Here is a 21277-nt window from a genome sequence, read left to right as displayed (position 1 = left end):
TTAAAAGTAGCGGTATATGAATATATTTCCATCCTTTTGTCCAGCTAGCAAGTGAGAATCTGTACCCGACCATTTAACCAAAGACCAATTCTGGTCAGAGACAGGTGGGAGGAGAGCGGTGCAGTGACCCAGAAGCAAATCCCAAATGGCAATTGTCCCAGAAGTCAGGACTGCTGCTGCGACATGATCTTTCACATCCCCTTCCAGGAACCTAAGACAAAGAAAAGACAATTCAGATCTCACATTTAAGGCTTCAAGAACTCAGAAATGGCTCTGCAGGAAAGGCACTTCACTAACCACCCACATTTAATCCCCAGGATCCACATGAGGAGAAAACTGACTATTAAAAGCTGATTTCTGGCTACCACACACTTAACAAAACACATTAACTAATTAAATGTAAAACACTAGAAAAAAATGTTCCCAAGAATCATCAGAAAGCAAGTGTCCTGTCCCTTTGAACACCTGTGCAGGAGTACCGCTGGCCTGGGCAGCAGCGCGGTTCCGTGGTTCCTCTCACTGCCCAGCACCAGCTCACAGACGACGCTCAGCCCCTCTCCTTGCTAACCACACCCAGTCTTACCTGAGTGACCTTGCTCTGCTAGTGTGACTGTCTCTGTCTGCCCCGCCCCCATCTCTCTTTAAGACTCTAACCTGAATCACACCATGCCTGGAAACTTATCACCCAGGCCTGTCACAACCATCCAGAGTTCACCTGAGACACACTCTCCCCCAAATTCCCGAGGCTGCTCATTTTTTTTTTTTGGCAGTCTTAGGGATCCCTAGAACCCTTCTACCACTGAACTATATCTCCAGTCTTTTCTTACCTTTTTGTCTCAAAACAAACAAACAAACAAACAAACCCTCAAAAACTGAGTTATTTATTGTCTATGAGTTTATTCATGTGTATTTGACCCATGGAACCCACATGGTGAAAGGAGAGAACTGGTTCCCACAAGTTGTCCTCAGACCTCCACGCCCACCTAAAAAATGTAAAAAATAAGCAAAAAACCCAACACAAAAAGCAAAGGCTCCATAGTCTGTGCCTGGGTTTAAATTCTAAAGACAACTTGTTGATGCTGATATGCAGCTGAGGGTAGGCACAAGATAAAAAAAGGCCTGTGAAAAAGACAGGTGGAACAGAGTTTTGGAAAGGAGGGAGAAGCCAGGAGAGGAGAAGTCAAGATGGAAGAGGACAAGAATGAACCATTTCCATGTGGCTTTGGATAGCCACAAGTAGTTAACTATAAACGTCTTTTTTTTAAAAAAAGATTTACTTATTATATATGAGTATACTGTAGCTGTCTTCAGACACACCAGAAGGGGGCATCAGATTCCATGACAGATGATTGTGAGCCACCATGTGGTTGCTGGGATTTGAACTCAGGAACTCTGAAAGAGCAGTCAATGTTCTTAACTGCTGAGCCATCTCTCCAGCCCCTATAAATGTTTCAATAGGGATGAATTATCAAAAACTCTACGAGTAAGCAACCTCTATAGCCCAATAGCCTTTAGCATCTCATGCTGTCTATTCTAGATTTTAGTGACTTAAAAGTACCCAGCACAGTACCTTCAAAATTACTTCACCCTTGAACAGCAGTCACGAACTTACCTTCCAGTCTGCCCCCGAGGAAGGGAGCACAGCAGAACACCCGCACTCTGAGCTGTCATAGGGTTAATCACCAGCAGCTGAAACATGGGGCTTCCAAAGGCCTGGCTCTCTTTGGCACAAGGATGACTCAGAACAACAAACAGGAGCCCCTGTTGCAGGAGAGAAATAACCAACCCGACCATCAAGAGTATGTTAGCAGTGGTGACAAAACCAATGCAGAAGGAACGATTCACAGACTTCTAGATCCTCGACAGCCTTGATGATCATGAGTCCAGCAGACTCTTCGGGTTCCTATGCTTTAGATACACCTTGTGCCATCCACTGGGAAAAGGCCGGTAAAAGATGGACGTCACAGAGATGTGTACAAGGAACCTCAAACTGGAAGTACTCATTTATAAACAAAATCTCAGGATTCCCATAAAGTGACAAAAAAGAAACCATCATCTGTGGTTTGTATGAAAAAACCCACAGAAGACATCTCTCTGCTTTGAAGGTTAGTGAGTAAGAGTAATTAGTGTATATACCAAATATGCCAATTACTTAATGGAAACAAACAAACAGGTACATTCTAGAAACAAATTCAACGTTTGTAACAAATTATAAAAGTTAGGCTCAAGATTTTTTGGTAGCCTGAGCTACATACCATACTGAGTTCTAAAGAAATCTGGCTATATTGTGATTTCCCCCCTTTTTCTTTTTTAAGTAGTCAGGCATCAAACTTGATAACAGGGATAATATTTTTAGGACAAAATCCATAGTTTGGAAATGCGTCTTTAAGTCTTACAAGCAGAAAATGTGACAAGCAATGATACTCCACTAACACTAACTTTAATTATAAATCTCAAAAAGAACAAACAGGCTAGGAATGTGGCTTAGTCAATGGAGCCTGTCTTGTGCCAGAAGTCCCAGCATCGAGGGTAGAAGCAGGGGGATCATAGGTTCAAAGTCATCTTACTCAGAACACAGACAGTTTCAGGCCAGCCTAGGCTACAAGAGAACCTGTCTCAAAACAAAGTCAAAGCACACCGCCATCCAATGTTGAAAGAAAAGACAACAGGAGGGCATGCTGACTGCCACCGTTCCTCCTCCCACTGGTGAGACCAACACTGGTGAGACCAACAGATTACACAAATAAACACGGAACAGTCCTGGGTCACTACTCACCATCTCGGAATAGGCTCTGTGACAGACGGAGGCTTGGTAAGAGTCATCAATGTGCATCTTTTTCAGGAGTTGGCCAGTTTTTAAATTCCTTAGACATACAAATACATGAGCCTGTTACATTCTTCTAGTAACATCATTTCCACATAGAATACGCCTTTTCCTTTTAAAGACAGGGTGTCCTCTGTAGCCTAAGCTAGCCTCAAATTTGTGCTCCTCCAGCCACAGCCTCTCAGTGCTGGTTTAGGCCTGCACTACCACGCCTGGTCCACATATAATGTTCTTAATTTGTTACCAACTATCTTGGAAGGTAACAACAGGAAATCACTAAGGAACAAAGCACTATACTTTTGTTTAGCTACACTTCATATACTTCCTGTTTTTAAAGATAAGGTCTCACTAGGTGGACCGAGCTAGTCTAGAACTCCTCCTAGAGACCAAGATGGTTGCACACAGAGATCAACCTGCCTCTAACTCCTGAATGCTAAGATAAAGGACATGACCACCATGTCTAGAACCTTATTAAAAGTGTAATAGCAGGTTAATTTTGTCAAAACTTGAACGTGACAGTTTAGCCTTGGGTGGACTCTGCTATACTAGTGTGGATAACTTCTTCACATTTACTCAGTATTTTCTACCATCTCCCTGTGCTGGGAATGAATCAGCTACAAGTTACACTACTCACTATTATGATTTGTCTCCCCAGTCTCCACCGTAATCTCTTAACTTACACACATGCTTGCCATCTTGTCTGTTTGTAAGACTTACTGAATATTTATTTTGTAGCAGTATAGCTGTTTTGCCTGCAGGTATATCTGCATATACATACATCATGTATGTGGCTGGTGCCCATGGAGGGCAGAAGAAGGCATCAGATCCCTTGGAATTAGAATTACAGAGGGTTGTGAGCCACCATGTGGTTGCTGGGAATTAAACTCAGGACCTCTGGAAGAAGTAAGTGTTCTTAACTGCTGAGCCAGCCAGACTCTGCATCTTAGAAACTGCTCTAAAATGTTCTTTCCACTTATCTAGGTTCACTTTCTTGGCAAGACAAGGACAAAGCTTCTAACAGTGGAAAAGAGAAAACCAGTCATGTCTTCAGTCTCTCTCTAAGGCAGCAACTTTCCACATGTCCACCGTGGATCCATCAGCCTCCTCCCCTTCCTGTGTTATAGGATTACAGGAATACACTACCATACCTGACCATGCCCAGCACACCTAACCTTCACAACTATAAAACAGAAGTGCATTCACATAGGGAGCAAAAGCTTACCAGATCACAATGCTGTTCACAGTGGTAGTACCAAGCAGAGCTTCCTGCGTCCCTTGGATTTCAGCAAAAGTCAGTATAGTTTCATCAGGAGGCATCAAAAGCTGTTCATCTTTGCTGCTGTATTTAAAACAGCACTGAAAATCATTTTTGAACCAAAACAGTTTCTAAGTGGTCCTTCTATACATTACTAGACTATGTACAATACAACACTAAATGAGAGCTGCTCTTCCAGAGGGCCTGATTTAATTCCCAGCAACCATCTACGCTGTGATCTCATGCCCTCTTCTGGCATGCAGGTGTACATGCAGATAGAACACTCATATCTATATAAACAAACAAACAAATCTTTTTTATTTTGTCAAATTTATATAAATAAATAAAATAAAGAAAAACAATGAGTACCAGAAAAAAGTTTTTTCTTTTTCTAACTTTTTATGTTTATGAGTACACTGCAGCTGTCTTCAGACACACTAGAAGAGAACATTGGATCCCATTACAGAGGTTGTGAGCGCCATGTGGTTGTTCGGGTTTGAACTCAGGACCTCTGGAAGAGCAGTGAGTGCTCTTAACCGCTGAGCCATCTCTCCAGACCCAGGAAAATGTTTTAGCTAGAAGACATGTTCTAAATTTTCTACAATAAATTTATCTTTTTAATCTCATTTTCTTGAACATGTTACAATCACCTCAAATTCACTCTAGCCAATGTTAAATCTCACAAATATTCTGTTTAAATCTATTTTTCCCCATTCTTACCTCAGTGTCTGAACTTCCCATCAATGCAGTGACCAACCCTGAACACTGACATCATTGTCCCCTTCCTCCTCAGCCACTCAGTCAGCAAGTTTACTGACTCTCTAGACTCATTTCTCACAAATCTGTCTTCTTTTCTTCTCTACCAACATGGCCCTGGCAATTGATTTGAGCCAGGGCAGCCAGGATCTCTGCTGTCCAGGCTGGCCCAGTACACACTGTATGGCCCAGGCTGCAGTCCTCCCAGCTTCTGCAGGTGTGTACCACCACATGCAGTTCATGTCCTTAACACTGGTCCCTTGCCCAGATTGCCACGTTGGTTCAGGACTAATGATGAGAAATAAGATCCCTACCCTCGGTCATGAGGAAGGACAAACACCTTAAAGAAAACAGACTGAGGTATAGCTCAGTAACAGAGTCCAAACCCTGGGTCTAAACTGAAACAAACTGGGAAAGCACAGGACAGAAGGAGAAAGCATTTTAGTTCAGGTTGCTACCTGCTGACTATAAAGGACCCGAGAGCTGACCATTAAACAAGCAAGCAGGTTTTGAGCATGAGAAAAAGCCTGGAGCTAGAATGCATGTCTGCAGGTTACATCTAGACAGGCGAGGAAACAAGGGGCAAGGTACTTTGTTTGCCATGCTTGCCACGCCTACAGCAGAGAAAATCAGGTTCCTAGGCATCTACTTTCCCTGAAGCCTGAGATAAAATGCCTCTTTTACAGAACAGAGAAGGCCAATCAATACTTTTCTTACCTTCCGTCTTCAGCAAATGTCATGATTTGTATTTGCTGATTGCAAAAGGTCCCAGTGCTGCTAACTAGTCTCCTCTTTGTCAGGCCAAGCATAGCTTGTATGTCTCCAGATTTCAGAAGGACTTGCTTTTCATGTTCATCTCCAGAGGAACATAGTAACGCCCTACCCCAAACACAAATTCCAGAAGCCAGGAGTAAGCAGTGGGCAATAAGGCACTGAGTATAAATTTTACATAGCAACGTCAGTCACAGATGCCAGTCATTTTTTAAGGATTTTGTGTATGTGTGTGTGTATGTAAGTGTAGGCACACATGTGGATGTGGGTCCTGGTACCAAAAGGGTAAAAGGCTTAGAATCTCTCGGAGCTAGAACTACAGGTGTCTGAGGGCAGCTGGGTTGTTGAGTGGGTGTTGTCTTCTGACTGTTATGCCATCTCTAGCCACTAGATTTTATTTTGAGACAAGATCTCACTATGTAGCTCTGGCAGGCTGGCCTCAAACTCAGATTTGCTTGTCTCAGTCTCCTAAGTACCAGAACTAAAAGCTTGTGCTATCATGCTTAGCTAGATTAAATTTTTGAGAGAGATTCATGTAACCCAGGCTGGCCTAAAAATTCCCCCTCAGTGTGCCACCATTCCTGTATCAAAGTTCGAATTCTATGATTAAAATAAATTACTTTATTTTCAATTGTATATATTTGTGTGCCTGTGTGTTGTATGTGCACCTGAGTGAAGTGTCCATAGAAGTCAGATAATGCTAGATCCCCTCAAGCTAGAATTACAAGTGGTTACGCTGCCCTACAAGGGTATTAAAAACTAAACTTAGGTCCTCCTATAAGAGCAGTATGTACTCTTAACTGCTATGCCATCTTTCCAGATTTTTTTTAATTTTATGTGTATGTGTGCATGCCTACAAGAGTTTATGTATGCAACACACATACAGGAGCCCACAGAGGACAGAGATGGTCATGTCTGTGAGTTCTATGTGAGTCTTCTGTAAGAGTAATAAAGACTGTTAACTACTGAACCAACTCTCCAACCCTCTTGACGTGTTTTTATTTTTTTGAGTGAGGTTCTTATGCTGGTCTTGAGGGTCTTATACAGCTAAGGGTGATTGATGCTGATTTTGAACTTTTTTTAAAGATTTATTTATTTTATGTATATGAGTACATTGTAGCTGTCTTCAGACATACCAGAAGAGGGCATCAGATCCCATTACAGATGGTGTGAGCATGTGGTTGCTGGGATTGGAACCCAGGACCTCTGGAAGAGCAGTCAGTGCTCTTAACCACTGAGTCATCTCTCCAGCCCTCTGTGAACTCTTAATTCTCCCACTTAAGCCTTCCAAATTCTAGGATTTCAGTATGTCATCATGATTGGCCCTAAATTAATGTTTTTCTTTCAGAAAAGATTTACTTATTTTATTTTATGGTTGTATTTTGAGTGTACAATATATTTTTTAGGTGCCTGGAAAGGCCAGAAGAGGGTGTGTGATAGTTTGTATATGCTCGGCCCAGGGAGTGGCACTATTAGAAGGTGTGGCCTTTTTGGAGAAATTGTGTCACTGTGGGTGTGGGATTTAGGACCCTCATCCTAGTTGTCTGGTAGTCAGTATTCTGCTATTAGCCTTCATAAAGATGTAGAACTCTTTCCTGCACCACGCCTGCTTGGATGTTGCCATGTTCTTGCCTTGATGATAATGGACTGAACGTGTAAGCCAGTTCCAATTAAATGCTGTCCTTACAAGAGTTGCCTTGGTCATGTGTCTGTTCACAGCAGTAAAACCTCAGTAAAAACTAAGACAGGGTATGAGATTCCTTAGAACTGGAGTTGAAAGTGATTGTGAGCCACCTAATGTAGGTGCTAGGAACCCAATGTGGATACTCTTTAAGAGAAGCAAGTAGCCTTAAATACTGAACAATCTTTCCAGACTGGAAACTCAGATTCTTTTAAGATGGCCCACTTTTAGTACTGAAATGTGGGTTATAATGTGAACTCAAAATAACTGAAAAGATTAAAGACAGTGGAGTGCCAGAGCAAGAGAGATCACATGTGGAGGCTTCAGAAACTGCATACCTGATTTCTCTGATTTCCAAACTTCCCAAAGCTACACATATAAGATTGTAAACATCAGGCACTGGAACTATTTGCAATACTGGAACCTACATAAAATAAAATTATACTCAGTTACTTATAGTTTCATGAATATTTTAGAAACAATGTACCACACTTCTTTTATGCTATGGCTAGCCTTCTTTTTACATTTGATTTTGTGATAGGGTCTAAGTTGTGTAGGCTGGCCATGAGCCTGTGACCTTCCTGCCTCAGCCTCCTGAGTAGCTGGGACTACAGGCCTGAGCCCGCTAATCACATTCTCCTGAATTCTTATGGTATCAGAACTGCGTGTGAAAGGTGAAGATTCAGAAAGATCTCCTGCTCCTCATACAACCTTCTGGTGTTCTGGTTTGGTTTCTGGATTTTCTTTGAGACAGTGTCTCATACGTATTACGGACTGATCTGAACTCAACATGTACACCAGGCTGACCTCACTTTCTGCCTCTACTTCCCAAGTGCAGGGATTAAAGGTATGTGTCATTCCACCTGAGCCCTCAGAAAATCTCCTTACAAGCTCCAAACTGCATGAGCTGGGTGTGGTAGTGTGGACCTAAAAGTCTAGGACTATGGGAGACTTTTAGTCTAAGCTGGGAGCTAGACTAAGGCTGGAGGTGTGTGTGTCACAAAATGAAGAACAGCCTGGGTTATACTATGAGACCACTATCAACACCCCCCCCCCCAAATAAACAATTACATAGCAATGTGTGTTAAAAGTTAGGTTAGTATTTATTTTAATTTTTTTCAGGTAGGGTCTCCTATGTTGTTAAGGCTGGTCTCAAAGTGCTGGTCACAAGCACTCCTGCCTCAGCCTCCTGTAGCTAGGACTAAATACTTAAGCCAAGCAAATAATATCACACCAATAAGTGCTTGTTTAATGCAATTTATGCCGCTAACAATCAAGAACCAGTAAATTGTAGCAATCAGATGAAGAGAGCATTAGGTGCCGTTTAAATATTCTAGGGGAGTGAGTAGCTCCAGCAGAAGAATCAATCACCTGTGTTCCTGAGTCTGTGGCCAGCATGGGCAACCGTGAGACTGCCTGAAAAGGGCGGCTTGGGTAGACTGGAGAGATTACTCAGCAGTTAAGAACTGTCTTATAGAGGACCTGGATTTGGTTCTCTGTATCTGAGACTAAATACTTGAGACTGCAACTGCTTGCAACTCCAGCTCCAGGGGATCCAACAAAATGCTCTTCTGGTCTCTCTGCACACCTGCACTCATATACACATATTCTCCTCAACATATAGATACATACTTAAAAATGCATCTTTAATCTAAAAAAAAGTGTCAAAAAGCTGGGAAGCTTGCTCAGTAAGCAAAGTGCTTGCCTTGTAATCATGGAATTAAACCCTGACCCCCAGAATCCAGTGTAAAAAGGCCAGGTGAAATAGTAGAAAATTGTAATCCTAGCTTTGGGGAGGCAGAGACAGATAGATGTCTAAAGCTCAATGGCCATTCAGCTTATATTACTTAGTGAGTTCTAAGCTAAGGAGAGACTGTCTCAAAAATCAAGACAGACAGCTCCTGAGGACTGACATGTGATAGACACATGAACTGTTTTCTGCCCCCCACAAACACATGTACTTGAATACACAAGATTCACTACCTGCACACATATACATAAAGAAAGGAAGGAGGGAGGGAATAAGAAATCAAATATCATTTATGTTTAGGGGCTAGAGGTGATGAAGTTCAATGGCAGATCATGAGCTTAGCATGAATAAGGCCCCCCAGGAAAAAAGGTAATTTTATTAGTCACTAAGCAGGTAGATGTTCACTGTCAGCTGTGTGCAGAGCCCAGTGCTCGAACCTGTGAGTTCAGGAAGAAAAGTACAAATACATATGAGGAATATACAGAAAACCCAGGCATGTCGTGTGTGCCTACAACTCCAGCACTTGACAGGTAAAGGCAGGCGGGTCAGGAGTTTAGGGTGAGCTTCGGTACATTGAAGTTCAAGGCCACCTGGGCTACATGAGACCTTTCTCAATACTCCCCTCTCACTAAAGAAAGGAATATGTAGAAACACATAAATGTTTACTTGGATTCAAAAATCTTAAACGGACTGGGAAGATGCTTCAGCAGGTACATATATTTGTCATACAAGCCTAGAAACTTGAGTTTAATCCCTGGTACCCACACTGAAGGAGAGAATGATTCCTGAAAGCTGTCTTCAGACTCCCACACTCAAATATCAAACACACACTAATAATAATAAGAATAACAATAAATTTAAATACAGTAGTACTGTAACCATACTAGAAGTATATATATGAAGATGAATAAAGATAACATATGGAAAATAGAATAGTGTCTTGGTGAAGAAGATATATGACTATCAGCAGTTTAGACATCAGAATAGACAAGTAATGCAAGCTTCTCCATAGACCAGCTGTAGAACTCCACCTGCCTGCAAGCACGTTAAAGCATTACAGTAATGCTGGAGTCTAGATGGTGGGCATGTGGTGCTCAATGTAAAGTCTGAGATGCTTCATTCATAATAAATGCTAGAACATGAGCTTGCAATGAGTAGTCACAAATCTCTGCTAAGCTGTTCATTCACATCACAAATGACACAGATCCACCTTTCAGCCCTGAGGCTTGGACATACCTCTGTGAAGTGCCAGGTATGAACTTTCTCCCACTGCAAAGAATCCAAGGGTTTCCAAAGAGAAACGACATCTTCACAAGCAGTTATGATGCACGGCTCCTTAGTACCAGCTCTTTCCCACCACATGGCGCTCACATCCACAGAGCAGGAACTGGAAGGATTCTGACCCAAAAGGAGAAATTATGGTAAATTCTGCTACACAAAAAGAGGAAGCACCAAAAGTAATGAGTTACAAGGATGAGATGAAATACCAGCTACATAAAAGTTCTATGCATGTTGTAAGAAAGAGCTGTATATATTTTATGTAACACACACACACAACCAACCCCCAGAACATCTCAGATTTGATTTAAAAATGTCTTAAGTCCAGAGCTAAATAAAAGGTTTTAGACTGTAATTCTAGAATGGAATACATTCTGATGTATACACATACAAAAAGACAGCTCACGAGAACTAACCTGTTTGGAAATTAGAGATCCTGGTGAACAACTCATCAGTTAAAGAAAGAATAAAGTTGAAAACAAAAAAACAAAACAAACAAACAAAAAAAGACAGGATCTCACTGTGTAGTGTTGGCTGGTCTAGAACTTGAAAGGTAGATCAAGTTGCCTCCCAAGTGCTTCTCCCTCCCATTCTCTCTCTCTCTCTGCCTTTCTTTGTCCCCCCTCACCCCCAGTCAGGTTTTCACTGTATAGTTCTGGTTATCCTTGAACTGACTCGGTAGACCAAGCTGGCCTCAAACTCACAGAAACCTGCCTGCCTCTGCCACCCCCAGCAAATAAGCTATTTTTACTAGAACAAGGAGAGTACTGTGGGTCAAAACCCACAAAGCATGGAAAAGCAGCATTCATCAAAAAAAAAAAAAAAAGATAGCACATAGCTCAAGGAGTTAATAAAGACACAATGAGAACAGCAGCAATGAATGAACCAGGTGTGGCAGTGCGTGCCTATAATCTGAGTAGGAGAAAAAAGAGGCAAGAAGATCCTGAGTTTAAGGGCAGTCTCAGATACACTGAAACCCGAGCTCAAACACAAAACAAAATCAGTATAATCAAGAGCTAGTTGCTTTAAAACATACATGACAAAGGCAAGAAGTCTGGGAGTGTGGCTCGTTTGGTTGAGTTCTCTCCTATCACATACAAGCCCTGGGTTAATTCTCTGCACCCAATAATCTAGTCATGACAGAACATACTGTAATCCCCGCACACCCACCACTTGGAAGACCAGTGTCTGCTAAATCAGGAGAACAAGGCCAGTCTGGTATATATGAGACCCTGCCTCAAATAAATTAACTTAAAAAAAGTAGGGGAATGAAAAGATTAAACTGCATACACACTGACAGACAAAACCTGTAACCATTAACATACAAACTTGGAAGTATGAATAAAATGATAAATTCCATCTGAATCTAAAGTATAAAGTTGTCCCAAGTGAAGGACATATGAGGCCATGGCCCACAGAATCAACAAAGCAGAGACCATAGGGGCTCAGAGACTGAAGGGACAGCCGCAGATTCTGTATGGGGCTGGGCTACATCCTCTACATACATGTTTTGGTTGTTAGTTTAATGTACTTGTGCAACTCCTTAAGTGGGATTGATGGGCTGTCTCATACTCTTTGGCCTGCTCTTGGGACCCTTTCCCTCCTACTGGGTTGCCTCATCCAGCACTGTGCCTAGTCTCATTGCTACTTGATAAGACATGTTCAGTTGTTAGCCCTGGGAGGCCTGTTCTTTCCTGAAGGGAAACAGAGGAGGGGACCTGGAGGGAGAAGGGAGACTGGAAGGAATGGAAGGGGACTGCGGCCAAGACATAATGTATAAGAGAAGAATAAATAAAACAAATACATAAATAAATGACCCCAGAACAACTTTCACACAGCACAGGCACTACTTCTACATACCTGCTACAGAAATGGAGCGTGGAGCTCAGAGGCTAATCTGAGTAATGGGCAGCAACACTTCTTTGTGTCTGAAGTGTTTCCTCTGTACACTGGTTTTCAACTGGGAAAGACTATAAAGCCTCACCTCCATTCCAAGAATGCTCAGCAATGTTTGGAAACCTTTTTGGATATGGTAGCTAAACATTTATTGCATCAAAACCCAGAACTAAGATTTTCCTTTTCTTGAGAGTTTACTATGTAGTCCAATCTGACAGGCAGCCTGGACTGGCCTCACTCACACTCATGGTCCACTTGCCTCCTGAGCACTGATCTTGCAAATGTGTGCCACCACACATGGCCTATTTTCTTATAAATCCTAAGATATTCTTGAAGAATATTACATTTAATAGCAGAGGCACGCATGACTCCTGCCTCATTCTCCCCCATTGTCAAATATCTGATTTAAACAAATTACTCAGTTTATTTAAATGAACTTAAGTTCACTAAAAAAATTAAGCCAGATGTGGCAGAACATGGCTTTAGTCTCAGTACAGTACTTGAGAGGCAGAGACAAGCAGATCTGTGAGTTTAAGGCTAGCCTATATTGAGACTGTCTCAAAAAAAAAAAAAAAAAAAAAGTTGGTATATAAATTTCAGATAGATAATTCAAAGCATAACTAAATACTGTGGGAAGAATTAAAACATGCTTTTCTGCACTTGTTTCTCAATATATGTAATAACATTAAACAAACAAATGGAACAACTGTGCCAACTCATTCAGTTTCACATGTATATTCACGGTGTAGGGTAACAGGACATTTTACTGACCTTTAACTCTGAAACCAACTGCAGGTTGCCTGGGTTTAAACTGTCACAAGCAGGAAGATCTGCAATTTCAGTCTGTGGAAACAGAAGTCACACCATGAGCTTACATTATGTGATGCGTGCCTTTCTTACTCATCGCAAAACTACCTTAGCTACCTCTAGCAGCACAGAGGTAGTCCAGCACAGTGCAACCATTTCACTGTGGGCAAAGAGTAGGAGCCTCCTTGTATTTTTAAACACATAATTAGGGGGCTGGAGGATGGCTCAGCAGTTAGGAGCACTGGCTGCTCTTCCAGAGGAACCAGGTTTATTTCCAGGATTTGCATGGCAGCTCATAAGTCCAGTACAGGGGCTCTGACATCTCACAGACATACTCGTAGGCAAAACACCAATGCATATAAAACAAGAAAAAATATTTTAAAAAACATAATTTAATTAGCCTTAATTTTCCTAGAATGAGCTTAGCATTTACAATGAAGACATTTCAAACAAATACAATGAAATGCTTTAACTACAGAGAGGCCAATGGGAAGAAGACCACGCCGTCCATATGCACTAAGACATTGCATCCTTTCAGAGAAGACCTCACAAAGGAAGCGATTGTACCTGTTCAGTGGAATGTCCATGTAACTCGAGGCATGCATTTCCACAAAGCTGATTTTCTCTGAAAGTGAATGACTCAATAGGTAGAGGTGTTGCATGGGGGCCAGAGTCACTGTCATAGGCAGGTCGTCCTTGCCTACCTGACACTTGCAGGTTGGTCTCCAGTTTTGGTGAGCAGGCTGAACTGTTGCACTGTTTATTGTTATTAACAAGACTGTTTGTGTCTCTTAAGTGAGAAGGTCGGGATGTAGAGCAAGGCTGTCCAGTTTCGGGAGATATATTCTCACCCACTGCTTGGGAGCCAAAAGCTGGAGTCCTGCCTAAGACGGGGAAAGCAGGGGAACACAGGGAGGCAGACCTGCCATGATCATCAGGTGCAGCTGTGTCCGTAGGAGTGAAAAGCACCATGGATGAAGAAAGGCCCTTGCTCCCCGGCTGCCTTCTCAGGGCTGGCCCTGGATGGCATGCTTCTCCTGGTGGAACAGTGAGCTCCTCTTCCAAGCCCTCCGTTTCTGAATCTATTTGCAGTTCCTCCAGAACCTGCTTTCCTTCTTTAGGAAGACTCTCACCACAGTTTTTTGAGTCAGGAGACTCAATCAGCTTTTCTGAGTAGGACTTCAATTTTTCAAGTTTAAGAGGCCCAAAGTCTTCATCAGGTAATTCAAAGTCTGTAATAGTGAGAAAAGACAAGTTGCCTTAAAGTTAGGGTTTTGTTCTCACAGTGCAGTGAAAGCATTATCGTTACTCCAAAATAATGTTATTATTTGTCGTACATATGTATGTTCTCACATGTGTATGTTCATATGCTCTCTGCCTTATTTTTTTAGGACAGGGCCTCTCACTGAGCCTGGAGCTCACTAATTCAGCCAGACTGACTGGCCAGCAATCTGTTCAGCCACAGAAAGGAATGAAGCACTGACATGTTCCACAGCATGGACACAATGCTAAGTGAAAGCAAACAGATGGAAAATGTAAAGGTCCCACAACACATAATTCCCCTTATCTGAATGAACGGAACGCCAGCTCTCCTCCAGATACCACACAGTAGGCTGGTAGCTCGGTGGTTAAGAGCACTAGCTGCTCTTCCAGAGGTCCTGAGTTCAAATCCCAGCAACCACATGGTGGTTCACAACCATCTGTAATAGGATCCGATGTCCTCTTCTGGTGTGTCTGAAGACAGCTACAGTGTACTCATACATTAAATAAATAAATAAAGGTCTAATCAGGCAAAGTAGCCCAGTACTCAGGAGGCTAAGGCAGAAGGACCTTGAGTTCAGAACCAGTTTGGACTAGTGAGATCGGCTCCACACAAAACGTTTCTAGATTACTGGTGTGCATCCTTTTCTTCCTTCCTTTCTTTTTTGAGACAGGTCTCACTATGTAACCCTGGATGGTCTAGAACTCAGAAATCTACCTGCCTCTACTTCAGCTGTGATTAATGGTATGCAATACTACACCTTGCCTTTTCTTCTTAAGTTTTTATATCATCGGTTAAGATAAGGAAGACCCATGTTCCCTATTCTTATATTTTTGGTTGGGAGCCTAGTCTTTAATGGCTTAGTCATCTTTCCAGCCCATGCTTCCTATTCTTAAATGAATCAATCATAGTTCATAAAGAACATCTATGCCTAACGGCATATAACAAACAATTTTCCACCTATTTATACACAAAGTATTATGAGAGCACAGTAAGTTACATATTGTCTGTGGCTCCTGCTGCACAACTGAGCAAGTGAAAAATGATAAACAAAATATTCACTACCTATATTTTCAGGCATTTGCTCATTCTCTACTTAAAGCCCCAGTAATCCAATCTCCTATTGCTTATCAGGTATGATTAACTTCCTAGGAAATGAGTAAAAAGCTTGTTAAATTCTTGCTTGCTGTTCCAAAATCTTACATTCCACAGACAACAGTTATGAAAAGTTCTCATACTTTCTACTATATGCAGTTTTTTCCCTGTAGTTTTACCTAATACATATTCCACTTTACTATGGAACCTATGAGTACTATGGAGAATGTGACACTTACCTTAGATCCTACCCATGGATGAGACTGTGCTGTACCTGACTAGGTATTAGTTTAAGTACCCAGTGTATTCCCTTTGCTATGCATTTCTCAAGCATGCCACTGACCTCTGGTGCCCACACTGTACCCTTCCTCTGCCTTACTTCCCTGAATTGAAAATGAAGATAATCAATCACTGCCTTGAACAGGGCAGTGATGATTTAGTAAGTTAATATCGCATAGCATTTATAAGTACCAGGTGCACAGTAATGATTAGCTATCACAACAATTATCATCAAATACAATCTGACTCTGACACTTATGCTTGGTGAATTTACCCTTGGATCTGTTAACAGGCAGTGTGGGGCAAGGAGGGAAAAGCAGCTGACAATGGTCCAGTGTGGAGGTGAAGACTGATTTTCGTGTCCCTCTGCGTCCTCTACCAGTTGGCCATGTAGTGGCTTTCCTGGATCTGTTGTCAGCAGGTCCTGGAGAAGAGCTGACCTCAGCAGGTGAGAGAAGTTTCTGAGAGAGGCTTTCTGAACTCAACTGTCCTGTGCTCGTTTCCAACACACCACTTCCGCTTTGGTCAGTTTCTTCACTGGAGAGGACTACATTCTTAGTTGCTTTGTTTTTCTTTTTAAGCTCTTTCTTCCTGACACCCAAATGATTTTGAATTACAGCTTCCAGAGCTATTTTCCTCTGACAATCTGACATTCGACGGGTTGTTCTAACATAGTATTCTGCAGGAAACAGAAGGCCTTCAAGCATTGTACAAGAATGTATTTGACTTTCTGTGGAGGGAGGAGAGACTGCTGCTGAGCTGAGGTTCTTAGATGGACCAAAAATTTCATCTTCCCGAAGATTCACATTTCTCTCAACAGTGTTACCAGGAGATTTTAAAAATTTAGAGTTTTGGGTAGTATTTTCTGGCAAGTTACTATGAGTGAGATCATTTATAGAACACAAATTAGGACTTCCTGACAGCTGACCCCTGGTACTCACAGTTTTATATACTACTGGGTCATCTGTAAATATAGTCACTTTTTGGTCTTGTGCTATCAGATTTACAGATGAAGCCAGGCCCTGAGTAGTAATTCTGCAGCCACTGTTGGGTGTGTGTTTAAGGTGCTGACTAAGATTGCTGTCTGACACAGTACATGAAGGGACTGCAGTCTCCACAGAGACATTGTTTCCTCTCCCAGGTGTATCAATACCCCTTTCTGATTTGCCAGATGGTGGAATTAATCTACCCTCTCCATTGATTCCTGTAACAGGGGCTGGAGGGTCAGGAGTTTGAAACTTCAGACTTAAAAGGTGAGTCTTTTCACTTACTGGGGCCCTAGGATTCTTGCTACTGACTGTTTCCTGTCTTTTTTGGTGCTTGCCAGGGAGCACAAGAGAATTAGTGTAGAATGACTCTTCCTTCTCCGGTGAAACAGATGCTTTCTTCTGCAGCTTCTTTGTTGTCCCTGGAAGTGCATTCTGCCCTTTCGTACCAACGTCAGGGCTGCTGGTACTATGCAAAAATTGTCCTTGGAAGTCACCTGCTGTTGGTGCATGTAAGACTTCTTGGTCACTTTTACAGTTAGAGGACTGAGTTTCGACAGCAAGTATCTGAGAGATGCTTTCTCCAGTCTCCTCATCGAGATGGTTGCTTTGTAATGTGTCACAAGGAAAGCCTTTATTTATAGGTTCTGAGGGGAAAATATGTATAAATGAGAATCAATTAAGTCCACTCCCAGGTAGTCACAAGACAATTAAAAACAGACCCACAAAGAAACGCATACATAGCCTCTCATGTGGTGTTTTTACAGTCAGAGAGTAGCTCTGAGGCTGAGGTAGATGGCTGGCCTGAGTATGAGGAAATACCCTGGGAAACACTGTAAGCACCAGGATATTTGTAGCTCTGTGGCAAAACATCACATTTAATTTAAAAATAACTAAAGTTAAAACCTACTTTTCTTTTTTTCTTTAAAGATTTATTTATTATATATGAGTACACTGTAGCTGTCCTTAGACACACCAGAAGAGGGCATTACAGATGGCTGTGAGCCACCATGTGGTTGCTGGGATTTGAACTCAGGACCTCTGGAAGAGCAGTCAGCGCTCCCAACCACTGAGCCATCTCTCCAGCCCAAAAACTCATTTTTCCAATTACAACACTGAATATAGTTCTGAAAGTTTGAAGAGAAAAAAAAAAGCACCTAAATGGAAAATCCAACTGAAGGTACTGGGTACTGCTTGAATTGCATGTGAATTTTGTGTTACTTAGGATGTCTACTGCTTCTTTTCCGTGGGCTGTGAAATAAATAATATTAGCCAACTGGGGACTGAATACAAAGCAAGTGAAAGTGAATGGCTAATTTACCAGACTGGCTTAGTTGTGGGTAGATTTCCTGCTGGGGCACACAATCTTCTATGGCTTTCTTAGAGTTCTTAACCTTCTCAGCTCTTTTGGCACGCTAGAGAAAACAAAAGCAGCCCAAGAAATCAATTTTCCTTAAAGCTCTATTACCATCAAGAACCTTTCTTCCCATTAGTCATGGTGATGTACATCTGTAATCCTAGCACCCTGAAGACCAAGGCAGGGTTGTGGGTTTACTTATTCTTATTTATTGTGTATGTGTGTGGCACACACATGAACACTCCCATGCCTTAGCACTTCTTAGTAGAACTCAGAAGACAACTTTCCTTATACCATGTTACTCCTGGGCATTGAGATCACTTTGTTAAACTTTACAGCAGGTGACTTTACCCTCTGAGCCATCTTATTGGCCACAGGTTTATGAGTTTAAGTCAAAACAGGGCTACACAGTAAAGCCCTGTTTCAAACCAAAATCAGATCAACAAAACCTTTTACAAAGTCTGTGCAACACTTTAATTTGACCAACTATGATTCACCCACCTGAAGACGAGCAAGTGTCTTGTTGTATTCCTTTTTCAAAAATGCTAGCTTTTCCTTCAACTGGAAGAAAAACATGAACAATTCTGAGCAGTGGAAAGGTGAGATCAGAGAGAATGGGTATAGTGCGCAGCAGGCCCGAGATCGCATATGGTGCTCAGCAAGATCAGTACAGGGAAGAGCAGTTTTCCCATTCAAACCTTTTCTCAGTTCCTACAAAGCATCAAGCTCTCTTAGGACCTTTCCATAAGTTTCCTGTCACATGGAACAATTCTTATGGATTCCTCAGTCCTCGGTTTGCAGGATTAACTTTCCTAGGTCAAACCCAGTTTAGACACTCTTCCCCTTCTCTGTGCTCTTCTCAAAGTTTACTGCACCATTCATATCCATTTTTCTCCTGTTATCTTACCATCACTTTGAAAAGCAGCGAGGGGCTGTTATCATAGTCAATCAACCAATAAATGCTCTTTATCTATTAATGGCCCAGGAACTTGCAGTAGTATCCCCCCCCACACACACACTTAGTTATCTCTGGTGCTTGAGGTACAAGGTGGTTAAGGCAATTTACTTGCAGTGAGGAATGCAGGTAACATTTAAGGAACACAGATAAGATCTTTCACAGTAGTAAGTACCTAGATTAATCTGGGGGATATAACTAGCTTCCTGGAGGGACTACTTCAGGGAGTGTAGTCATTTTTGAGGGCTACCACTTGCACCTAGATCTAAAGGAAGAAACTAGTCTTGTGGAAATAGCATGTGTGTAATTATTGTAGACACGGCAATTAGGAAAGCTCCATGGTGGACCTGGTTCATACATCTGAAGAGTACGCAGAAGAAAGCCAGTGAGAGGTGGGGCCTGTGCCTCTGAGTTCCCAGCCAGGCACACAGCAGGCATCTCTACAAGCTTTTGCAAATAAGTTCATTTAGGCTATGCTGAATTACTAGTCCCTGAACATTTACATCTTCTTTGTCTCCTTAGCTTCTGTGGCTGGAATGTTCTCTCAGCAGCAAAGCAATTCTTGTTTTTCCACCCTTTGGGAACCCTGCATTCATCCTTCAGACACTTGCTGGATTTCCATCCTCAGTATATTCCTTTTAAAACATCTCAGAAGGAGCTAGAGAGGTTTCTCGATTGGTAGAGTGCTCATCTAGCATGCGCTCTGATCCTCTGCACCACATAAACCCAGTTCCTTGGTGAACACATGTACCCCCAGCACTTGGGAGGTACTAGGTCACCCTTAGCTTCCTACTAAGTCCAAGACTAGCTTGGGATATGAGATGCTTTCTTAAGAACGACCCCAAAAAGCAGCAGAAAGGTTCACTGAAAGTTACTAACAACTTAAACTCTTCTTAAGCACTTTCCCGACCTCAGTTTCCAGAGCACTTTGTGAACTCCAGCACTCCTGTAGTAAAGTCACCTCAGTCCCCATCCAGTCTCAGATACACAAGAATAAAAATGGCTGATACCTTCATAATGTGCTTCAGTAGGCCCTAGGGACTTCTGAGACTTTAATGTCCACTAACTCAATTAGCACTTGCAATTACCCTAACAAATACATTCTATCACATAATCACCCTTTTATAGATATGCAAACTGAACAGAGAAAAAGCAGTTTCTACAGGAAGCAGTCATTTTAACTGCTCCCACTGAACCCTCACAGGCAGAGCCTAGAGCTGTAGGGAGAGATCCCAGAGGGGATTCATCTCATATATTTACATTTTGATTCCTAATAGTAGCAAGTTACAGTAATGAAATAGCAGTGACATCATGGTCGTGGGCCACCACAACACAAGGAGCTATATAGAAGGGTCACAGCATTAGGAAGGCCTAGAGTCTGTACTCTAAACAACTGCGGTTATCTTGTCCACAGTCTTATCAGTAAATGGGAGTTATCTTCCTTACTTGTAAATGATCTTGACTGCCCTCAGAAGGTAAGGCAGGATAGGAGGATAAACTAACGTGAATTCGAATTTTGCACAGCACAAGAACATACAAGCAATATTTAAGTCTTGCAGGAGAATAATATACTGAGCCCGAAAGAAATGAGAGCCCTTCCAAACTACTACACTAAATTTGTATGCACACACACACCGAGAAAGAGCACCTATTCATTATATGTAATGCCTATTTATGTTTTTTTCTTCCCTTCGTCCGGTTCCAACGGGGGTCTTAAACTTAGCGAAAATCAGCTTCAGAACTAACCAGAGCATACAATTATAAACATCTCCTTCTCCAATGTAAACCTATTTTAGAGGTCAAGCCCTAATACACAAACACGAAAATTTAAGTGCAAGACTGTTTAAAGATTTATGTGAGGGGATAGGGGTGGAGTGGGAGAAAAGAGGGCCTCTAGGTTTACCTATATGTACAGTTTTACACTTAAAATTTATGCAGGGTCACTAGAAGTTAGGCTTGGCTAATTTGCATTTCGGGCTTCACCGCGAGAGCAGCACGCTTGTCTCAATGACTTCCCGTGGAGGATAGGTCAGAGGACACTGCCTCGGATACAGGAACCAGGTTTGAAAACACAGGTTAAAGCCCTGGGTCACCCCTCCCGCAACCCGGGCACCTTTTCCTTCTCCGCACAGCTGAGGGGCTTCCCGGAAAGCTCTTCCATCGGGATGGAAGTCGAACGCAAAGAGCAGCCGTCGCCAGCCTCGGGCCTGGGGACCCGACCAGAGCTTGCTGTGGTCAGGAGGAACCCTGGGGAAGAACGGGGATCCCGCCCACCCACACTGTAAGACTGGGGTCCCGCGCGCTGCCCGCTCTGGCCAATTAAAAC

At 42.3% G+C, this 21277-nt stretch overlaps 1 protein-coding gene across 4 annotated transcripts; it reads right to left on the bottom strand.

The window, feature by feature from the left end:
• On the bottom strand, positions 1-21142 carry PALB2 (partner and localizer of BRCA2; the record flags this gene model as incomplete). Of its 4 annotated transcripts, none has more annotated exons than XM_080911820.1 (13): positions 1-211; positions 1613-1761; positions 2777-2864; positions 4047-4163; positions 5553-5714; positions 7626-7711; positions 10274-10435; positions 12983-13054; positions 13586-14250; positions 15874-17286; positions 17961-18054; positions 18498-18557; positions 21065-21142. In XM_080911820.1, the coding sequence occupies 13 exons, from the start codon at positions 21110-21112 to the stop codon at positions 1-3; spliced, it is 3327 nt and encodes a 1108-aa protein (XP_080767946.1). The 4 variants fall into 4 exon arrangements, with proteins under 4 accessions (XP_080767946.1, XP_080767947.1, XP_080767948.1 ...); XM_080911821.1 differs by having other exon boundaries at positions 16978-17286; positions 21065-21112; XM_080911819.1 differs by lacking the exons at positions 1-211; positions 1613-1761 and adding an exon at positions 2545-2615 and having other exon boundaries at positions 2773-2864; positions 21065-21112.
• Between the last annotated feature and the right edge of the window lie 135 nt (positions 21143-21277).

The sequence above is a fragment of the Micromys minutus genome (assembly GCF_963924665.1).
Source record: "Micromys minutus genome assembly, chromosome: 2".
NCBI lineage: Eukaryota > Metazoa > Chordata > Mammalia > Rodentia > Muridae > Micromys > Micromys minutus.
The sequence above is the reverse complement of the archived record's forward strand: the minus strand, read 5'-3'. Positions and strand labels throughout refer to the sequence as shown.